This window comes from Daucus carota, chromosome 5, assembly GCF_001625215.2.
Source record: "Daucus carota subsp. sativus chromosome 5, DH1 v3.0, whole genome shotgun sequence".
In the NCBI taxonomy this organism is placed as follows: Eukaryota; Viridiplantae; Streptophyta; class Magnoliopsida; order Apiales; family Apiaceae; genus Daucus; species Daucus carota.
In genome coordinates, this window is record NC_030385.2 from 35140025 (window position 1) to 35157870 (window position 17846).

The 17846-nt window shown below is 34.2% G+C and overlaps 1 protein-coding gene across 1 annotated transcript; it reads right to left on the reverse strand.

The window, feature by feature from the left end:
* Positions 1–367: 367 nt before the first annotated feature.
* Positions 368–1795, reverse strand: LOC108203941 (uncharacterized). Its single transcript, XM_017373156.1, has one exon. The coding sequence runs from the start codon at positions 1793–1795 to the stop codon at positions 368–370; it is 1428 nt and encodes a 475-aa protein (XP_017228645.1).
* Positions 1796–17846: the final 16051 nt, after the last annotated feature.

Here is a 17846-nt window from a genome sequence, read left to right on the forward strand (position 1 = left end):
TAAAACTTAACATATATAGCAATTAAACATATAGAGCAAGTATAACAAATATAATACTTATGCAACCAGATATCAAACAAAGCACTTGCATAGATAATTTAAATAAAATCCTAACCAGGATAAACCACCTGGTATCCAACAATCATCCAAAAACAACCTTAAACAACCTTAAACAAATTCAATCAGGATAAACCACCTGATATCCAACCAAATTCAAACCAACTTAACAACTTAGTCTTTAAAACCAAAGCAAATAAAAACATAGGGCCATAAAGTACTTAAACAGTTAAGCACACAAGTCTTACAAGTCTTATTTTAGATAGATTCCTAAATTATCTCCCCCTTAATCATCGAAAAGGTTAGAAATTTAGGTCTCCTCATCCTCCTTGTCAGGCTTCTCCTGTGCAAACTTCTTGGTAAGCTCCGCAGCAACACGATTCTGTTCCATCATCAAATTTCCAGCATCAGCATAAGCAGAATCAGTACCGGCAGCCTCCTTAAGAGCATCCATTGCAGTACGTGGTCTGGGACTCTCAGTTGCATCATCCTCAGAAGTGAAGGTAAACTTCACATCAGAAGATCCTGCAGAGCCAAACATCCTTCTACGAAGCTCATAAACAAAGCTCCCTGAGCTACACTTCTCAGGAGAATTACCTGTCTTACCAGCAAACACAAAATCTTTCCAAAATTGGAATTGATTAGCAATATCATCCATTTGCTCAGACATTTGTTTCTGACCGTCGACAAGCTGCTTATGTTTAGCACGGAGTTCATCCATGAATTCCAGAATGTGAGTATCAGATAGAGCAAACATAGGACAACTGGAGAGTGGTGGAGGTGGAGTAGGTAGAGGGACCTCGACAACCGACAATGAGCCATCTTTCTCAATTTTCAGGTTGGACTGACTGAGACATTTCACATCTAAAAATTCTTTGGCCGTGACAGACTCGACCCCATCAAGATCAACACCAAACCATTCAAACACACGGGTTAAAAGCAACCCATAAGGTAACCCAACAGTAGACTTCCCTTCAACAGCATTAATCATATTTTTCAAGACTAAATCACCCATGTCAAAACTTTTGCCCGACATCAACATAGCACACACAACAACATCCTGAGCTGACAGATTAGACCTAGTTCCCAACCTAGGACTAATGTTCTCAATTGACACCTTAAACAGAGCATGTGCAAGGGGAATTAACTGAGTAGTAGAGGGAAAAGTATCATTTTCACATTCATAGCCAAGAATAGTCTTAAACTGATCCTTAATCCCAAAATCCACAACATCTTTAAACCCACGCTTAGTGAAAATAGAGACTGGAGAAGGAGGGGTTTTCAAAATCCCATTGAGAAATAGCGGTGAAAGAGTTATTTTAGTGTCTGAGACAAAAGACACATATTGACCAGCCGGGTTTTCAAACAAGTTCAAGTAAAATTCCCGAACCAAATTAAGGTAACAAATCTTAGGGAGATCAACCAGAAAAGATTCAAACCCTAAATTAGTAAACAATTTGACTACCCCACAATTGTAAAAAGCCTTGCCAGAGAGAGGCTTACCCAGAATGACTTTGCGAGAGCCCAAATCACGCATTTCTGAACCACCTTCAACAACTTGTTTCACTTTCTTTGATTTTTCCGCCGTAGTTCCCGACTTGCGAACCCCAGAGATTTCGTCACTGCTTTCGATATCCACCATCTTTGAATCCAAATCAAGCTCGTCTTCATCGATGAGCTTCCGCTTGGTAGCACTGGAAGTGGTTGTTCGCATACTTGCTCGAGTTTTCTTCTTCATCGCTAGTCTGGCGCCGATAGTCGCTATTGTGAGGAGAGTGAAACGATTGAGTAGAAAAGATGAAACCCTATTTGGAGGTTGAGGCGATTTAAAGAGGTAGCTGTAAAGACTCGGAGATAGGATATATCTCAAACACTTTTGGATCATATTCGGGGGAGGGTTTTTAGGAATAAATCTAGTTAGATTTATTTTATTCAAATAATTCATTATATATATCCGAACGTAACTAAACAAAAATTTGTTACTATTACTCATCTCACTTCCACTTAAATAGTGACTAGATGAAGTTGAAATTTGAATTTATCATAAATAAGCATGGATTATCACATAATCACGTAGCAAATTTTCACACAAAATTCTAACTGAATCAGCACATAACGGGTAGATTATTAATTAAACTAAACTGCAAATAAACCCTTGAACTGACCCGCATGCAAAAATAATTTAAAAAATGTAAAGTACTAAGAGTAAGCTGATAGAACCTGGACCAAGCTTATTAGCTTGCTGACTGCACATCACACATACCCAATTCCCTTCTCAGCACAACATAACGTTCTTCAGGAAGAGGTTTTGTGAAGATGTCAGCTAGCTGATCTGCTGTAGCCACAAAAATCAGCTTGACAGCACCCTTTGCAACATTGTCTCTCAGAAAATGATGTCGAACATCAATATGCTTTGTCCTTGAATGATTGACTGGATTTTCTGAAATGTTGATTGTACTTGTGTTGTCACAAAAGATAGGAGTTTGCTTGCATTTGATTCCAAAGTCCTTCAATTGTTGTCTCATCCATAGCATTTGAGAGCAACAGCTACCAGCTGCTAGATACTCCCCCTCAGCCGTAGATAGAGCAACTGAAGTTTGCTTCTTGCTTAACCAAGAAACTAAGCTTTGACCCAAAAATGCACAAACACCACTTGTACTTTTTCTATCAGTTTGACTACCTGCATAATCTGCATCACTATACCCAACAAGATCAAAAGCATTTGTGATAGGATAGAATAAGCCCAAAGTAATGGTTCCACTTAAATATTTAAATATTCTTTTAACAGCTTGTAAGTGAGAATCCTTTGGTTTTGCTTGAAACCTAGCACAAACGCAAACACTATACATGATATCAGGTCTAGAGGCTGTAAGATAAAGTAAACTACCAATCATACCTCTATACATTCGAACATCAACATCTTTACCTTGCTCATCTGCTGTCAGCTTGCTGACAACGCTCATCGGTGTTGATTTCGCTTTGATATTCTTATATCCAAATCTTTTGAGTAGATTCTTGATATACTTGGATTGATGCACATAAATTCCTTCTGGAGTTTGCTTAATTTGGAGCCCCAAGAAATAATTGAGCTCTCCCATCATGCTCATGTCAAACTCACTATGCATGCACTTTGAAAACCACTTACACAAAGAATCATTAGTAGATCCAAATATAATATCATCTACATATATTTGAACAACTAATATATCTTGACCTTTAAAGATAGTAAACAAAGTAGGATCAATTTTACCTCTAATGAAACCATTTTTGATCAAAAATTCACTTAACCTTTCATACCATGATCGAGGTGCTTGCCTTAATCCATATAGTGCCTTCTTGAGCTTGTAGACACGGTTAGGATATTTCTCATCCTCGAATCCTGGTGGTTGCTTGACATAGACTTCTTCCTTGAGATATCCATTTAAAAATGCACTTTTGACGTCCATTTGATGTAGCTTGAACTTCTTGTAGCATGCAAATGACAATAGCATCCTAATAGATTCCAGTCTTGCAACCGGAGCATAAGTTTGATCAAAATCAATCCCTTCTTGCTGATTGTATCCTTGTGCAACAAGTCTAGCTTTGTTTCGAGTGATAGTACCAAATTCATCAACTTTATTCTTGAATACCCATTTGGTTCCAACAATTGAAGCATCCTCTGGTGGATCTACAAGTTCCCAAACATCACACCTTTCAAATTGGTTGAGTTCTTCTTGCATTGCCATGATCCAATTTTCATCTTGTAAAGCTTCTTGAACATTCTTTGGTTCCTCTTGAGCTATGAAGGCAGCATAAGCACAAATGTTGGCTTGAGCTTTCCTTGTCTTGATTCCAGCTGATTTATCTCCAATGATCAACTGAGGAGGATGATTCTTCACTGTTCTAGTTGATTTTGGTTGATTATGTTGAGCTATGACCTCTTCATTCCTTGTAGTCTGCCTAGGAGGTGTCTGATCAACAATATTTTGGCTTGCTGATGAAGTTTGACCTCTGGATTCATCCAATGTGAGCTTTGACATCTTATCCAAAGTTTCTTCAAGAGATGGAGTGGATTCAGTAGCTTTATTGCCTTCTGAAGTTGTGGCAGTTGACTTGTCAGCTTGCTGATTTCCAGTTTCCTTCACTGTCAGCTTGCTGCTAGTACCTGTACCTGCACATTCTTCCTCATCCCTTGCAAGATCATCAGTAGACTCTTGAAATGAAACATCAATAGACTCTTCAACAGTATGTTTACCAAGATTATACACTCTATAAGCACGACTTGTTAAAGAATAACCCAAAAATATAGCTTCATAAGATTTAGAGTCGAATTTACCATCCCTATCAATGGTTTTGAGTACGAAGCACTTAGATCCAAAAACCTTGAAGTAGCTAATGTTAGGCTTCTTTTTCCTTAGCAATTCATAAGGAGTCTTGTTGAGAATTGGCCTGATAAGCACTCTGTTAAGAACATAGCTTGCTGTGTTGACAGCTTCTGCCCAAAAACTTCTTGGCAGCTTGCTCTCCTGCAGCAATGTCCTAGCTGTTTCTTGTAAGGACCTGTTCTTACGCTCTACAACTCCATTTTGCTGAGGTGTACGAGGTGCTGAGAACTCATGAGAGATTCCTCTTTCTTCACAATAAGTAATGAAGTCTTTCTGGAATTCCCCACCATGATCACTTCGAATACCTACAAGTCTTGTATCTAGTTTGTTCTCAAGCAACTTGATTAGTTTCTCAAATTCACTAAAAGCACAATCTTTAGTACGCAAGAATAATACCCAAGTGAATCTAGAATAATCATCAACAATAACAAAGGCATATTGTTTACCTCCAATACTCTTATAAGCTTCGGGACCAAATAGATCCAAGTGAAGAAGCTCTAAAGGTTTAGAAGTAGATACCATTTTCTTTGCCTTATGTGGAGTCCTTGTTTGCTTTCCTAATTGACAAGCAGAACATGTCTCCATCTTGACATACTTAAGCTTTGGTAGTCCTCGAACAAGCTTCTTTGCTGACAGCTTGCTGAGATGATCCATATGAGCATGTCCAAGCCTTCTATGCCAAATTTCTGGATTGTTATCCACAGCTGCTAAACAAACACCTGCCTCCTGTTCTTCAAAGTTCAAAACATATATATTTCCTTCTCGTTTTGCAACTAGAGGAGTTTTGTTAGCACCAAAAAGTATAGTACATTCATCCTTACCAAAGTTAACAATATGACCATCATCAAATAACTGACTTATACTAAGCAAGTTATAAGTAAGACCTTTGACATATTGTACCTTGTTAATAGAAATGATACTATTACCTATAGTTCCTTTGCCAAGAATAGGAAGAGTTTTGCTATCACCAATTGTGACACGTCCACCCTTCTTCATCTTCAAGCTTAGAAACTGTGATTTGTCTCCACTCATGTGCCTAGTGCATCCACTATCCAATATCCATTGATTTGGCTTTACTTTAGACACGAGACAAACCTACAAAACAAACACAAAACACTCAACGTTTTGGTACCCATATTTTGTTGGGTCCAACAGTGTTAGTTGATAAAACATATAGAACATTAAGATCAGATTTCTTGATCCACATTTGGACCACTTTAGAAGCATTCTTCCATGTTCTGCTGGTCTTATCAGCATACTGTCTTGGAGCTGTTTTCTGTCTGTTCCTGTTGTCAGCATACTGTCTGTGAGCTGACTTCCTTTTCCAGCTTGCTGATTGAGTATTCTTCATTGGACAATTATTAGCAAGATGGCCCTTCTTTCCACACTTGTGACAAGTCACCCAAGGCATGGCATAATTATATGGAATGCCATTTTTCCCTTCATATCTCATTGAAGATGTGGATGTAGAAGCTGCACCAATGCCTCCTTTGTCATGAGAACCTTTAGCTTGTTTCATCATAGATTTGAGACTTTCTTCTCCTTGAACAAACTTTCCCATGGCTTTCTGAAGATCTTTGACTTCTTGCTCCAGTGACTTGATCTTTTCAGCTTGAATAGAGATTTCGGCTAAGCTTTGGGATTTGCTTAACTCGAATGCCTCCAAGCTTGCATCCTTAGCTTTAAGATCTGCTCTCAGCGAGCTGAGTTCCTTCATGAGTGTATCATTCCTTCTTTGGATTTGCATGTTGTTCCCTTCAAGTTGTGAAATCTGTTCCTTGAGGGTAGCAATGATTCCACTACTCGCTTTGGCACTCTTTTCATTCAAGAAATCACCTATGACTTTCTTCAAATGAACATTTTCTTTCTCGAGCTCATAATTCTCATTCTTCAGATCAATGAGTTCCATTATTGATAAACAACTCTTATCCTGCATGGTTAGTTCACAAGTAGTTGTATCAATAGTATGTAATTCAGAATTAATAGAGTTTACCTCACTGTTAGTGTCCGTATCTGAATCCGTTGTATCAATTGAGCCATCGAGACCAACAAGAGCCAAATTCACCATCTCATCACTAGAATCATCAGAGGCTGATTCATCCTCATCATCACTCCAAGTTAGAAGTGCCTTGGATTTCTTTTTATTCTTGTAATCAGCTTGCTGTCTAGGCGGCTTTGACTTATTTTTCAGCTTGTAGCAATCCCTTTTGAAATGCCCTTTCTTGCCACATTCAAAACATGCATCATCCTTTGGATCTTTCTTAGCACCAAAAGCTTTGCCCTTTTCTCGCTTCATTTTGCTTTTCTTTTCAATCATTCTCTTGATTTTTCTGGACATAAGAGCTGGATCCTCATCTGATTCTGTTTCCTCATCTGTTTCCAGCTTGCTGACAGAGGAGTGCAGTGCAAGATTCTTCATTTTCTCTGTTGGCAGCTTACTGCTTTCTGAGCTGTTAGCTTCAATTTTTGCTTCAAATTGTTCCAACTCAGCAAATATAGCCAGGTGATCCATAGTATCAATGTTGAGAGCTGACTCCAATGCTGTGACCTTGGCACCATATTCGAATTGAGCTGCATTAAGAATATTCATGTTGATTTCCGATTGAGGAATCTTTTTGCCAAGTCTTTCAAGGCTGTTAAGAGTGACTTGGAATCTAGCTTGGCTTTCACGAATGGATTCTCCCTTCTTGATAGCGAAGCTTCCAAATTCTTTCATGAGCTTTCCGAGCTTGACCTTCTTTAGACCTTGTGAGCCTTCATGATATGTCTCCAGTGCATCCCAAATTTCCTTTGCTGTTTTGAGAGATGAGACCTTGTCATATTCAGCTTGATTCAGCCCATTGATCAATGTACTCCTTGCTTTTCCATTGGCAGCAACCTTTGATAGCTCGTCCGCTGTGAGAACATCAACGTCCTTGACTTTGCCATCTTTATCAAGATATTCATAAGGACCTCTTTGCACCACTCTTTGCATTAGGGGATCTCTGGATAGATGAGCCTCCATTTGGCCTTTCCACCAATTGTAGTTGTCAGAACCCGTGAGGAGAGGAGCTCTAAAATCGGACTTTCCCTGAAAGTTATCAGCCATATCGATCGATACTATTCCTGTTACAGAAGTATTAGTACAAACACAGCTCTGATACCAATTGAAATTACACACCTAGAGGGGGGGTGAATAGGTGTTATGGCTAATATGACCGATTTTTTAATGTTACCGAATATTTATACTGTCACAGACAGCTTGCTGTTAATTTCAGAGTAAACAGTCAGCTAGCTAACAATGCAGATGCAATGCAAAACAGATATAATCAGTAAGCTAGCAACACAAAGAATTTTAGCCAGGTTCGACCCCTAACCCTAATGGTCTACGTCCTGGTCCCCTACCAACTGGTAAGAGATTATATTATTAATCAATAATGTTAACAATTACAATGATTCAATAATATAACTCCCTTTATCCCTTGTTCCTGTTATCAGCTTGCTGAAACCCCTGAACCACGAACCAAAAGCTCTCCAAGACCTATACTTTCCAAGTATACTCTTCTAGCTAACTAGTCCCCTTGTTCCCTTGTTTCACAAGCTCGATACACAGCAACAAAACTTTACACTTTGAACAATACAATGTATGAGTGTAATACAACCGAAACTATGAACTCAATATAGATATATATCGAATATAAGTACTAGAGCTCAAGTAAAGATTTTGCAATGTAAGTGTGTTGTATTTCAGAAGCTTGAAGTGTGTTCTTGTTCTCTATCAAAACGGAAACCACACTCAAGTTTATATACACAAAGATCCAACGGTCAATTTGCTAACAAATTCCAACGTTCTTGTTCCAACCGAACTCACGTATAATTTGTTCTCAATTTGAACGTTTAAACTTGTGAAGTTTACTGAGTAAAAAAGCGTAGAAACGTTGTAAATAAAACTCAGTAAAACGTTTATATAAAAACCATAATTTGAAATCAAATAGGAGTAGTTTTAGATAAGATCGAAATAAAGATAAACACTCCTACAAGTTAGGAAATCGTTTTTGTTTGAAATACTGATTTAAAACTGAGCTCTAATATTTATATAAGTCATATATAAATATTAAAGTCCTTACAAATCGATTCCTAATAAATCTCCTTGCTTTTCGACTTTGATCCTTATCCATTTGTTATTCTGTTCACGCTGTGAGCTTGCTGATAAGCCTGAATGATAACCTGTAAGCTTGCTGACAGTTGAACATAACACTGAAACTAATTAAGCTGTTAGCACATTCATATATAACTTTGATAGCTCGCTAACAAGGACCAGTTTTATGCTATTAGCTTGCTGGCAGTGTGATCATCAAAACCTTGAGCAGAAAACTGCATTTCTACTTCTACCAATCAATCTTGGTAAGCCTAGATAGGACTTTTATAGTCTGCTAATTGCAACAAAGTATACTGCAGGTACCTCCTGGCGGCCGCCCTAAGATGTTTAAATTATTGTGCCCCTATAATTATATTTAAAGAAATGTAAGGCCAATCAAATAACAAAAAAAATCTAATAACACTATATATAATAGATACTTCTTCAATTTATATGATGGAAAACAAACAACAGAAAATGTGGGCGCTCATAATTTATAACTGACAAGACATTCGGTGGTCACTTGGGCCATAATAGTCTGACGGACGGGGTTTCCATCATAAGTTTTATATTTAATATTAACACGAAAATATAAACTAATGCTTTTTATTGCTGCGAAGCATTTCGTAATAAGTGACTTGTCTAGTTTGGATATTTTGTTGAAACAAAAAATAATAAAAAAATAGGTTTTTTTTACCTGGCCAATTTTGTCATAAACTATCCGTCGTAAGTTTAAATATTTTCAATAGTTAAAGAGTTCTGTCGTAAATTGACTGTCATAATATGTTGCCTTAATATTAAGTTAAGGAAGATTAATTTTTCCCCACAATTGTTTTTTTATACATTTTCTGTGAGAAATTAAAAATTTAAAATATGAATTTCAAATTAAAAACTAAAAGAATGAAAGAATTTCTGTTTAATGACCTTCCGTCGTAAATTGATTGTCGTAATATGACATGCTAGTATTAAAATATAAAAATTAACTTTTTCATCATAAGTTTTCCGTCAAAAATTCTCATTTTAATATGAATATCAAACTAAAAAAATGAAAAGTAAACTATTCAGCATTTTCCGTCGTAAATATCAGTCGTAAGTTTGCGACAGCATTTTATTACATGAGGTATTAATATAATGTCAGACCAAGGAATCAATTCGATTAAGGAGAATTGTAAGGATTTTGGGACTGGGAATGAACCCCGAGATGGGCCTGAACAGGGTCTAAGTGGGGCCTAGTAGGGTCGGGACGGGGCCTAGTGGGACCATGGTGGGGCCAAGTTTTGACTCTTAAGGCTGTTTGGAGCCTGTCCAGGGCCAGTGCGGAGCCTTGGCGGGGCCCGGGGCGGATTGAGTGGGGGCGAGGGTGGGCCCGAGATGGGTGATGACATATAGGGGGTGGGTGATGACATATAAGAAGGTGGGTGATGTCATTTAGGTATAGTTTCTCTTGGTTTGTATTTTAGTTTTTATCTTCGTGGTTTATCTTTGAGCATTTGCCTTTATATATATATATATAGGCAAATGCTCAAAGAGAAACAACAAAGATAAAAACCAAAATGGAAACCAATAGAAACTATAAAAGTTATAAACTAGGGATCCGAATATTCTTCAAAATAGGGATCCGAATTAAATGGGGATCCGAATATTCTTCAAAATTAACAAATTTTGATAAAGTTATAAACAGAAGAACAATGATTACATAAGGTTTTATGTTTCCTCTTGAAATACATATTTTTTAGAGTGGAACATTATCAATCTATGTTTGCTTTCTTGTTATCTCGATGAAGATCATATCATTTTCTCGGCAAGAGTCTAAAGCTATATGTATTCTCTCAAGAAGTGGTGCCATGTCCAATGTCACTCTTAGAGCTATATATATTCTCTCAGCAAATGGTCTTCAACTTGTGAACATTGATGAGAGAATACATATAGTTGTAAAAGTAACATTTGGAATGACACCATTTCCTGAGAGTACATATAGCTCTAAGCTCTTGCTGCGAAACGACACGATCTTTATCAAGACATCATGCAATCAAACAAAGATAGAAAATGTTCGACTCTAAAAAATTTTGCATTCGGATAAACCTTCTATAATAATAGTTATTTTGATTATAACTTTATCAATTTTATTAATTATGAAGAATATTCATATCTCTATTTTGTTTATAAATTTATAATTATGGTACGGTTATTATGAAGGTGAGTATAGTTTAAGATATCTTAGGAGTAAAAAGAATCCTAATATGTGGTTTACATAAACACAAATAATCATAAAAAGGAGTACCCCCTAACACCATCTACAATATATATATATATATATATATATATATATATATATATATATTATAAATAAATAAATATATAATGTATCTCTTAGCAAAATGATGGTGGTCAACAGTCTCAACCACAACCATAACCATATAAAGGGCTCAATCAACCTTTAAAAGCACAATATAGAGAATTTCAAGATATATAATCAAATAAATAAAGATTTAATTACTAAAATTTTAAGCCAGGTCAAGGATCCACAGAATGAATGGCTGAGTGTTCAATTATAAGAGAAAGAATCAAGTGAAAAAATTGCACACACAGACATTTGTATGTGATTATGAAAGGGAAAAAAGAAAGAATAATCAAACCCATCCTCATACATGAACATAATCTTAATTATATATATCATTTATACAAAACAAAATGAGAGAGAAAATGTGTCATCCCCCAAGATAGCTTTGAAAGAAAGATTTAAACAACTGATATTGCAATGAAACAATATTTAAACAATTGATATTATATATAACACCCACACAAACAGAGAGAGATTGACCAATTATACCCTCACAAATGATGTTTTAAACTTCATAAAAAAATGGGTATTTATACTAGTATAAGAAGTTTCTAGATAGAACGGGACACTGTTTCTAGATAGAACGGGACACTGTTGTTGAGCTGAACCAATCAAAATTAAAGAAATTTATACAGAGCCAATGAAATTAAGATACATTTAGAGAGAGCCAATACAAGTTGATCTTTACAATAGTATGGCATGTTAAAACCAATTAAAATTTGAGATGATGACATGATTTTTTAATTATACTATTTAGTCAAAAAAATGTTACATAAACTTTTTTGTATATATATATACTATTTACAAAATAGCATTACCAAACTTTGCGTAAAATTTTATTGGGATAATTAAACTAATAATTATTTATACGATATATATATATATATATATATATATTATTTTACTTATAATTGATGGTTATAAATTGAAACCTTTTATCATGATCAATAATATATATTGCAATATATTAAAATTCCATCAAAATATTATTCATTTATTGATATAAAAAAATCAATATAAAGAACAAAAAAAATTAAGTAAATAATTATTAACTCAAAATGAGTCTTTAGAAGAATATTAAATCTTTTCATGTGTAATTAAATTTAAATAATTATACAATACTGGAGAAATTATGATAATACAATTTGATTTTAGAATAATATAAATTTTAAAAAAATTTATAGAAATTTATAAGTCTATACTATGAAATTTCTAATTTAAGTTTTATGCATTTCATAAATATACACAACAAAATCTACAATAAAGTTCAGTTTTGTATAAGATTAAAAAGACACAATACATAGAATATTTGGGGGTGTTATACATTTTATCTTCTAAAAGTTTAATATTTGTTTATTAAAAAAACTTATATCAATTAGTTAAATTCCTTACAATATTTGTAATTTTATTGAGATGTTGAAATTTCCACATTTTTTTGAGAAAGTTTAGCAAGTTTTTTCAAGCGAAATCTGCTTATAATTAATAAGTTTAAGCTCAAAACTAGCACCATTGGATAGCCCAGTGGTCTCAAATTGTAACGCACCTGCATAATCCAGCTTAACGCTTCCCTTATTCCTAGAGCTTCAGACACATGAATTTCTGGATTGTCCTTGAAACAAGCGGCCGTAGCATAATTATTGTCCCTTGCAATGCAACCCACTCCAAACTGTGATGAGTGCCTGAAAACCTGTCTTTATCTGAGGTTTGATCCAATGTTCATTAACACTGGCTCTGACCTGGACATGCTTCATTTGGATGACCTGGACATGCTTCATTTGGAGGTTGCACAGGCTCCAAACTAGCCCTACCTTGAATTTTTTTCTCAAAGTTTGTCTTTTAAGAAGATGAAAACTGCATTTCTACTTCTACCAATCAATCTTGGTAAGCCTAGATAGGACTTTTATTGTCTGCTAATTGCAACAAAGTATACTGCAGGTACCTCCTGGCGGCCGCCCTAAGATGTTTAAATTATTGTGCCCCTATAATTATATTTAAAGAAATGTAAGGCCAATCAAATAATAAAAAAAATCTAATAACACTATATATAATAGATACTTCTTCAATTTATATGATGGAAAACAAACAACAGAAAATGTGGGCGCTCATAATTTATAACCGACAAGACATTCGGTGGTCTCCATCATAAGTTTTATATTTAATATTAACACGAAAATATAAACTAATGCTTTTTATTGCTGCGAAGCATTTCGTAATAAGTAACTTGTCTAGTTTGGATATTTTGTTGAAACAAAAAATAATAAAAAAATAGGTTTTTTTTACCTGGCCAATTTTGTCATAAACTATCCGTCGTAAGTTTAAATATTTTCAATAGTTAAAGAGTTCTGTCGTAAATTGACTGTCATAATATGTTGCCTTAATATTAAGTTAAGGAAGATTAATTTTTCCCCACAATTGTTTTTTTATACATTTTCTGTGAGAAATTAAAAATTTAAAATATGAATTTCAAATTAAAAACTAAAAGAATGAAAGAATTTTTGTTTAATAACCTTCCGTCGTAAATTGATTGTCGTAATATGACATGCTAGTATTAAAATATAAAAATTAACTTTTTCATCATAAGTTTTCCGTCAAAAATTCTCATTTTAATATGAATATCAAACTAAAAAAATGAAAAGTAAATTATTCAGCATTTTCCGTCGTAAATATCAGTCGTAAGTTTGCGACAGCATTTTGTTACATGAGGTATTAATATAATGCCAGACCAAGGAATCAATTCGATTAAGGAGAATTGTAAGGATTTTGGGACTGGGAATGAACCCCGAGATGGGCCTGAACAGGGTCTAAGTGGGGCCTAGTAGGGTCGGGACGGGGCCTAGTGGGACCATGGTGGGGCCAAGTTTTGACTCTTAAGGCTGTCTGGAGCCTGTCCAGGGCCAGTACGGAGCCTTGGCGGGGCCCTAGCGGGCCCGGGGCGGATTGAGTGGGGGCGAGGGTGGGCCCGAGATGGGTGATGACATATAGGGGGTGGGTGATGACATATAAGAAGGTGGGTGATGTCATTTAGGTATAGTTTCTCTTGGTTTGTATTTTAGTTTTTATCTTCGTGGTTTATCTTTGAGCATTTGCCTTTATATATATATATATAGGCAAATGCTCAAAGAGAAACAACAAAGATAAAAACCAAAATGGAAACCAATAGAAACTATAAAAGTTATAAACTAGGGATCCGAATATTCTTCAAAATAGGGATCCGAATTAAATAGGGATCCGAATATTCTTCAAAATTAACAAATTTTGATAAAGTTATAAACAGAAGAACAATGATTACATAAGGTTTTATGTTTCCTCTCGAAATACATATTTTTTAGAGTGGAACATTATCAATCTATGTTTGCTTTCTTGTTATCTCGATGAAGATCATATCATTTTCTCGGCAAGAGTCTAAAGCTATATGTATTCTCTCAGGAAGTGGTGCCATGTCCAATGTCACTGTTAGAGCTATATATATTCTCTCAGCAAATGGTCTTCAACTTGTGAACATTGATGAGAGAATACATATAGTTGTAAAAGTAACATTTGGAATGACACCATTTCCTGAGAGTACATATAGCTCTAAGCTCTTGCTGCGAAACGACACGATCTTTATCAAGACATCATGCAATCAAACAAAGATAGAAAATGTTCGACTCTAAAAAATTTTGCATTCGGATAAACCTTCTATAATAATAGTTATTTTGATTATAACTTTATCAATTTTATTAATTATGAAGAATATTCATATCTCTATTTTGTTTATAAATTTATAATTATGGTACGGTTATTATGAAGGTGAGTATAGTTTAAGATATCTTAGGAGTAAAAAGAATCCTAATATGTGGTTTACATAAACACAATTAATCATAAAAAGGAGTACCCCCTAACACCATCTACAATATATATATATATATATATATATATATATATATATATATATATTATAAATAAATAAATATATAATGTATCTCTTAGCAAAATGATGGTGGTCAACAGTCTCAACCACAACCATAACCATATAAAGGGCTCAATCAACCTTTAAAAGCACAATACAGAGAATTTCAAGATATATAATCAAATAAATAAAGATTTAATGACTAAAATTTTAAGCCAGGTCAAGGATCCACAGAATGAATGGCTGAGTGTTCAATTATAAGAGAAAGAATCAAGTGAAGAAATTGCACACACAGACATTTGTATGTGATTATGAAAGGGAAAAAAGAAAGAATAATCAAACCCATCCTCATACATGAACATAATATTAATTATATATATCATTTATACAAAACAAAATGAGAGAGAAAATGTGTCATCCCCCAAGATAGCTTTGAAAGAAAGATTTAAACAACTTATTTGCAATGAAACAATATTTAAACAATTGATATTATATATAACACCCACACAAACAGAGAGAGATTGACCAATTATACTCTCACAAATGATGTTTTAAACTTCATAAAAAAATGGGTATTTATACTAGTATAAGAAGTTTCTAGATAGAACGGGACACTGTTGTTGAGCTGAACCAATCAAAATTAAAGAAATTTATATAGAGCCAATGAAATTAAGATACATTTAGAGAGAGCCAATACAAGTTGATCTTTACAATAGTATGACATGTTAAAACCAATTAAAATTTGAGATGATGACATGATTTTTTAATTATACTATTTAGTCAAAAAAATGTTACATAAACTTTTTTGTATATATATATACTATTTACAAAATAGCATTACCAAACTTTGCGTAAAATTTTATTGGGATAATTAAACTAATAATTATTTATACGATATATATATATATATATATATATATATATATATATATATATATATATTATTTTACTTATAATTGATGGTTATAAATTGAAACCTTTTATCATGATCAATAATATATATTGCAATATATTAAAATTCCATCAAAATATTATTCATTTATTGATATAAAAAAAACAATATAAAGAACAAAAAAATTAAGTAAATAATTATTAACTCAAAATGAGTCTTTAGAAGAATATTAAATCTTTTCATGGGTAGTTAAATTTAAATAATTATACAATACTGGAGAAATTATGATAATACAATTTGATTTTAGAATAATATAAATTTTAAAAAAATTTATAGAAATTTATAAGTCTATACTATGAAATTTCTAATTTAAGTTTTATGCATTTCATAAATATACACAACAAAATCTACAATAAAGTTCAGTTTTGTATAAGATTAAAAAGACACAATACATAGAATATTTGGGGGTGTTATACATTTTTTCTTCTAAAAGTTTAATATTTGTTTATTAAAAAAACTTATATCAATTAGTTAAGTTCCTTACAATATTTGTAATTTTATTGAGATGTTGAAATTTCCACATTTTTTTGAGAAAGTTTAGCAAGTTTTTTCAAGCGAAATCTGGTTATAATTAATAAGTTTAAGCTCAAAACTAGCACGATTGGATAGCCCAGTGGTCTCAAATTGTAACGCACCTGCATAATCCAGCTTAACGCTTCCCTTATTCCTAGAGCTTCAGACACATGAATTTCTGGATTGTCCTTGAAACAAGCGGCCTTAGCATAATTATTGTCCCTTGCAATGCAACCCACTCCAAACTGTGATGAGTGCCTGAAAACCTGTCTTTATCTGAGGCTTGATCCAATGTTCATTAACACTGGCTCTGACCTGGACATGCTTCATTTGGATGACCTGGACATGCTTCATTTGGAGGTTGCACAGGCTCCAAACTAGCCCTACCTTGAATTTTTTTCTCAAAGTTTGTCTTTTATATAAGAAGATGAAAACTGCATTTCTCCTTCTACCAATCAATCTTGGTAAGCCTAGATAGGACTTTTATTGTCTGCTAATTGCAACAAAGTATACTGCAGGTACCTCCTGGCGGCCGCCCTAAGATGTTTAAATTATTGTGCCCCTATAATTATATTTAAAGAAATGTAAGGCCAATCAAATAACAAAAAAAATCTAATAACACTATATATAATAGATACTTCTTCAATTTATATGATGGAAAACAAACAACAGAAAATGTGGGCGCTCATAATTTATAACCGACAAGACATTCGGTGGTCACTTGGGCCATAATAGTCTGACGAAGGGGTTTCCATCATAAGTTTTATATTTAATATTAACACGAAAATATAAACTAATGCTTTTTATTGCTGCGAAGCATTTCGTAATAAGTAACTTGTCTAGTTTGGATATTTTGTTGAAACAAAAAATAATAAAAAAATAGGTTTTTTTTACCTGGCCAATTTTGTCATAAACTATCCGTCGTAAGTTTAAATATTTTCAATAGTTAAAGAGTTCTGTCGTAAATTGACTGTCATAATATGTTGCCTTAATATTAAGTTAAGGAAGATTAATTTTTCCCCACAATTGTTTTTTTATACATTTTCTGTGAGAAATTAAAAATTTAAAATATGAATTTCAAATTAAAAACTAAAAGAATGAAAGAATTTTTGTTTAATGACCTTCCGTCGTAAATTGATTGTCGTAATATGACATGCTAGTATTAAAATATAAAAATTAACTTTTTCATCATAAGTTTTCCGTCAAAAATTCTCATTTTAATATGAATATCAAACTAAAAAAATGGAAAGTAAATTATTCAGCATTTTCCGTCGTAAATATCAGTCGTAAGTTTGCGACAACATTTTGTTACATGAGGTATTAATATAATGCCAGACCAAGGAATCAATTCGATTAAGGAGAATTGTAAGGATTTTGGGACTGGGAATGAACCCCGAGATGGGCCTGAACAGGGTCTAAGTGGGGCCTAGTAGGGTCGGGACGGGGCCTAGTGGGACCATGGTGGGGCCAAGTTTTGACTCTAAAGGCTGTCTGGAGCCTGTCCAGGGCCAGTTCGGAGCCTTGGCGGGGCCCTAGCGGGCCCGGGGCGGATTGAGTGGGGGCGAGGATGGGCCCGAGATGGGTGATGACATATAGGGGGTGGGTGATGACAT